The 5,938-nt window shown below is 41.5% G+C and overlaps 1 protein-coding gene across 1 annotated transcript in view; it reads right to left on the reverse strand.

Moving 5' to 3' along the window:
* Window positions 1-447: 447 nt before the first annotated feature.
* MS4A14 (membrane spanning 4-domains A14) overlaps window positions 448-5,938 on the reverse strand; it is a 17,511-nt gene continuing 12,020 nt past the window's right edge. The window contains exon 6 of the mRNA XM_006911359.1: window positions 448-2,334. Within this exon, the coding sequence (XP_006911421.1) occupies window positions 448-2,334 (1,887 nt within the window). The remainder of the gene's footprint in view (window positions 2,335-5,938) is intronic.

Raw genomic sequence — 5,938 nt, forward strand, 5'->3', positions numbered from 1 at the left:
TTGGAAATAGCAAAACAGTGGGATAGTGGGATTGATTTTTTATTCCTTGCTGATTCTTTTGGTTCCTGAGCCCTTAGAGAGCCCGAATAGTCTTCTTCCTGGTCGACTTATTGAGCCCCTATAATACACAGAGGAGGAGGCAAGAAATACCAGCACCATAGAAAACTAGGTCCATTAAATATTAAGCTGTAAAATGAATTGCTGATCATAAATTGAAACATGAAGTATTCCTTGACCCCTCAAAAGTTCTGATAGAGTGTTAATATTGTTGTCATTTTATTTTAATTAAGGACAAATCCTTTAAGTGTTCTGCATGCTCTTCATTTTCCAATGAGTAAATAGTATAGCAACAACACTTGAGGACATAGGTTGGAGGAGACTATGTTGTTTTTCCCTAATTCGGTTTCATAATCGGGAGCAGTGTGGTATTTGGGTAGATTTTGCAAGTTAGTCAGAGTCTTCAGATTGTGGTTGATCTTTTAAACAACATGAGGTTAAAGCTGGATTTTCTTTGTACGAAGTTGAGCAAACTGAAGTGTTTTGTTGCACATCCGACTCTGTGTTGGACAAATAGTTGAAATACATGTCTTGTACTGAGCTTTGGCAGGAGGAATGATGGAAATCCGACTTCACGTCTTCCGACTGCACATCACTTGGTTTTTGGCACAGACTTTTCATTTCCCGAAGTTTGATATCTTGATACTGAGCCCCTTGAAATGGAACGTCTTGTGCTTTCCAACCAAGGTGTTGTTGAGGTACGGCCTGCACAGCTGGGGCTTGTTGGTATAGAACTTTCTGCTTTAGGGGTTCTTTCTTTAAAAGATCTTGGGTTTGCCAGGATGGGATTTTCAAGTCTAGAGATTGCCGGTCTTGGCCTAGCTGCACTGCGGGTTTTTCCTCTTGGGCTTTCCGGTCTTCAGCTTGCTGGTGTTGGGCTTTATCTTGTCTATCCTTGGATTGTGTTTGGGAGGATTGCTCTTCTTTGTCCTGCTGGTCTTCACTATGCCCATGTTGGGATGGTTGCTTTAGGGATTGTATTCCTTGGGCCAGCTGGTCTTCATCTTGCTGGTCTGGGGCTCGATGTGTGGTTTGCGTAAGCTGGAATTGCTTGTGGGTGGAGTGCCTCCTATCAGATAACCATGCTTTGATATGCTGGTCTAGGGATTTCCTCCTTGAAGATTGCGGGTCTTTGATCGACAGGTCTGCCGATTTCCTTTTTGAAGATAGTGAGCTTTTTCTATGCTCCTTGATGGAAGGCTTCTTTGTGGATTTCTTGCGTTGGTGTTTCTCATATTTCCATTCTTGGGTCAGTAAACTGACTTCTGATTGAATGTCTTGATATGCTACCTGTACAAATTGCTGGTCTTGATGTTGGCCGTTTTTTTGTTGAAGACTCAGGGATTGCTGTTCTAGTTGTTGTACACTAAGAGACTGCTTAGCATGGAATGTTTTGGCTTCCAATAGCTTGGATTCTGTTGGCAGAACTTGTGCTTGAGAAAGCCTACCTTGTTCTTGAGAAAGCTTACCTTGTACTTGAGAAAGCCTACCTTGTGCTTGAGAAAGCATACTTTGTTCTTGAGAAAGCACACTTTGTGAAATGTCCTGCGATGGTGTATTTGGAGACGCCGTATCTGAGGATAGCATGTATTGGGATGCTGTAAACAGAGATGATGTACCTAGGGATGATATGGTTTGGGATTGTGTTTCTTGGGATTGTGTGCCTTGGGATGATGTGCCTGGGGGTGGTCCATATAGGGATAGTGTGTCGGAGGATGGTATGTCACGGTATGGCATGTCTTCAGATATCAGGCCATGAGATGGTGTGATATGGAATGTTGGGACTGTAGATGGCAGGGCTTGTACTGGGTAAGTTTGGGTTGGAAGAACTTGGGATGGCAACTCTTGGGGTGTTAGCGCTTCCGGTGTTCTTGAGGGTTTTTTGATCGCAAACTGTAGGTCTTCATCATTCATTTGTTCAGTGCGCGTTATATTTTCTGAAGACCTTTTCTCCAACCTGGGAGGCAAAAGTTCTGGCTTAATTTCTTCCTCATAAAGTTTTACAGCAGGAGGGGTATTTTTCTGTTGTTCATCTGTCACAAATGAAGATGTGTAGTAATAATTACTGCCTCTCTTCTCCGACTGTTGGAAGGTTAAAGGACTTTTTGAGACTCTCAATTTGAAGAAAGTATAGCCTCCAAAGAAAACAGGTTGTACGTTTGCTGTTGAGTAATCACTGGTAGACTCTTCTTGAAGCTCAAATTGTACTATAGCATTTTCGTCTTGGACAGATAGTTCACTATCTTGAGTAACATCCAAAGGCAAGAAAAATACAATCTGTAAAACCAAGGAGTGGGGGAAACATTAATATAACAGTCATTTTGATGTTCTTTTCTTCTTGTATTCCCAAATTATTTTCATCTCTGCCTTAAGACAGTAGATGGGAAATAACATCTACATGGGGAATCAGAAACATATACCAGTACTGCCTTTACCATTAACTCACTGTTTTTTTTTTTTTAGAAAAATCATCACCCTCTATTATCTCAAATAGCAAATAGAAGAATTTGATTAAGATTGTCTGAAAGTCTTCCCATACTTAACATTATAAAATTTCTAAGACATTTTAAATTATCCACTCAATATTCCTATATTCAGGTTTATAGTGATTTATTGATCATCTACTAGATGAGCTAGATGTTGGAGATCAAAGATAATTAGGTGTGGGTTTTGTCCATAAGGTGCTAACAACTATAGATAGGCCAAGATATAAATAGATAGCAATATAGTTTAGCAAATGCTATTATGGAACTAGCTACTAAGTGCTTTATGGGAATGTAGAAGATAACCTAATTCTGAGAGAGCCAGGAAATGCTTCACAGAAGAAGTAGTATTTGACCTATGTCTTGATGGGTGAGTAGGAATTCCTCAGGCAAAAAGGTAAGATGAAGTAAGATAGGCATCAAAAGCCAAGTAGAGGAAATAGTGTGTACCAAAACACCAGATTCTGATGTAGCATAATGTGAAGGCAGACGGTAAGCAGTTAGTTATGATCAGATGATATGGTTGGTGCTATAAACTGAATGTTTGCGTCCCTTTAAATTTAAATTCATATGTTGAAAGTTAATCTTCAGTGTGATGGCATTTAGAAGTCGAGTCTTTGGGAGGTAGTTAGATCATGAGAGCGGAGCCCTTAGAAAAGGGATCCCAAAGAGCTGCCTTGCCCCTTCCTCCGTGCAAGGACACGGTGAGAAGTCTGCCATCTATGAATCAGGCAGCAGGTCCTCATCAGGCTCTGAATCTGCCAGCACTTTGATCTTGGACTTCCCAGCATCCAGAACTGTAAGAAATAAATTTTCTTGTCGTTGTTTAAGCCACCCAGTCTTTGTTACAGCAGCCTGAATGGACTGAAACAGAAAAATTGGTACCTAAAAGTGGGAGTGCTAATGTAGTAAATACCGAAAGATGTAAAAGCAGAGTTGGAACTGGGTAATTAGTAGAGGCTGGAAGAATTTTGAGGTCCGTGCCAGAAAAAGCTCATATTGCTGCAAATGGACCATGAAAGGGTGATTCTGGTGAGAGCACAGAATGAAAAGAGTAGAGAAAGGCTCCATCTTCCTAGAGAATACCCAAGTCATCCTGAACAGAGTGTTGGTAGAAATACAGATGATAAGGCTCATTCTGAGAAGGTCTCAAACAGAAATGAGGAACATGGTATTGGAAACTGGAGGAAAGGTGATCTTAGTATAAAGTGGCAAAGAACTTGGTTTAACTGCGTTTATATTCTAGTGTTTTGTTGAAGGTAGAACTTGCAAGCGATGAAATTTAGCCGAAGCTATATCTAAGCAAAGTGTCGAAGGTGAGGCTTGGCTTCTCCTGATAGCTTATAGTAAAATGTGAGAAGAGAGAAATGACTGAAAGATTTCGGAATTAAGCAAAAGGAAGCAGGACTTTATGGTTCGGAAAATTCTGTGTATCCATATTGCAAAAAAATGAGAACAATAAGAGAACTGCCATGAGGCAGGTTTGATGAGGAAATTCGTATGGGTCATCCATCTGAATAGTAGCCGGAAGGCAATGGAAGGATGACCCCAAAGGCGAGTCAGAGATCTTCAGGGCTACCACTCCCACCGCAGGCCCAGAGTGCAAGGGCCCCGAGAAGAATGAGTTTCAAAGGTTGGGCCCGAGTCTGTGGTTCAGGCAGAGAGCCAGGATGCCCCCACCCAGGGCCTCAGGGGTGGGACAGCAGAGAGCGGCTGCATGAGCTGCATCCATGGGAGTGGGGCTGCCTCCACCTAGATTTCAAAAAGCAGAGCTGCCTGACAGAGCCACAGGCTCAAGATCACGACCTGGCAGAGAGCTGCCGCAGGGCCCTCCCGGCTGAGCCACAGAGGTGATGTCACAACCTAGTGTGTTTGGAAGTCAGAGTGAGAGAGCCAAAGAGGATTATTCTTGAGCCTTAAGGTTCGTGTGCCCTGTTAGGTTTTTTACTTACTTGGGATCTGTCCTTTCTTCTTTCCCATTTCTCTTTTTTCGGAATGGGGATGTCTATCTAGTGCCTGTCCCACCATTGTATTTTATAAGTTTGGTTTCATGATGTAGCTAGGTTCACAGGTGCACAGTTAGAGGGAAATTTGCTTCGGGATGAATCAATCGTACCTTGAGTGTCCGCCAGATCTGACTTAGATGATATTTAGATGAGACTTTGGACTTAGACTTTAAAGTTGATGCTGAAATAAGATAAGACTTTGGGGGCTATTGGGATTGAAAGCATATTTTTTCTCATGTGAGAAGGACATGAATGTGAGGGGTTGCTGAGATAGAATTCTATTGACTGGACGTGTCACCCCTGAATCCATATGCTGAAACCTAATCCCCAGTGGGATGGTATGAGGACATGGGCCTTTGGGAGGTGATTAGATCACAAGGATGAAGCCATCACCAAGGAATTAGTGCTCTTATAAAAGAGATCCCAGAGTGCTTCTTTGCCCTTTCCACCAGAGAAGATGGCTCTCTATGAACCAGGAGGCAGGCTTTCCCCCGAGGTAGAATCTACTGGCACCTTGATCTTGGACTTCTGAGCCTCCAGACTCTGAGAGATAAATTTTCATTGTTTAAACCACCAAGTCTATGGTATATTTTTTTTCTAGCAGCCTAAATGGACTAAAACGCTAGGTTAGGAAAGCTGGCCTTTCCTTTACAGACATGGGAGATCTATTGGAGTTTTTTAAACAGCTAAGCGACAGTATCTGATACAACCTTTAGTCAATGCTTCTCATTTTTTTACAATATTTTTTGAGAGGAGTTGTCATTGCAGACCAATTTGCTGATTTTCGTCAGCCTGTGTTCCTTCTGAGGTCATTCATAGCATCAGAATAGATTACTTATTCTATTGGCTGAAGCAATTGGTACTCTGATTAAATGATCTAATTATGGTCACTTAGTTGATTGATACCAGGCTTAAAATGAGAATCTCCACATTCTCTTACGCTCCACATTGTCATTCCCCAACCTTCTGATTTGTTTCCACATCGATATTGTATCCCCATTGGAAGACTATTTATGTGAGGCACTTTAGGGAGATGCCTGCAAGAAACGATCAACAAAATAAAAAGGCAAAAGAAAACTATCAACAAAACAAAACAGTGAATGAGAGAAGAAGATATTTGCAAACAATATCTCTGATAAGAGGATAATATCCAAAATATACAAAGAACATACACAACTCAACAACAAGATAATCCAATTAAAAAATGGGCAGAGGATCTGAATAGACACTTTTCCAAGACCAACAGATAGATGAAAAGATGCTCAACTTTACTATCTATGAGAGAAATGCAAATCAAAACCACAGTGAGGTACCATCTCACACCTGTTGGAATGGCTATCATCAACAAGACAAATAACAAGTGTTGGAGAGCATGTGGAGAAAAAGGAACCC

The sequence above is a fragment of the Pteropus alecto genome, unplaced genomic scaffold (assembly GCF_000325575.1).
Source record: "Pteropus alecto unplaced genomic scaffold, ASM32557v1 scaffold43, whole genome shotgun sequence".
NCBI classification, from domain to species: Eukaryota; Metazoa; Chordata; class Mammalia; order Chiroptera; family Pteropodidae; genus Pteropus; species Pteropus alecto.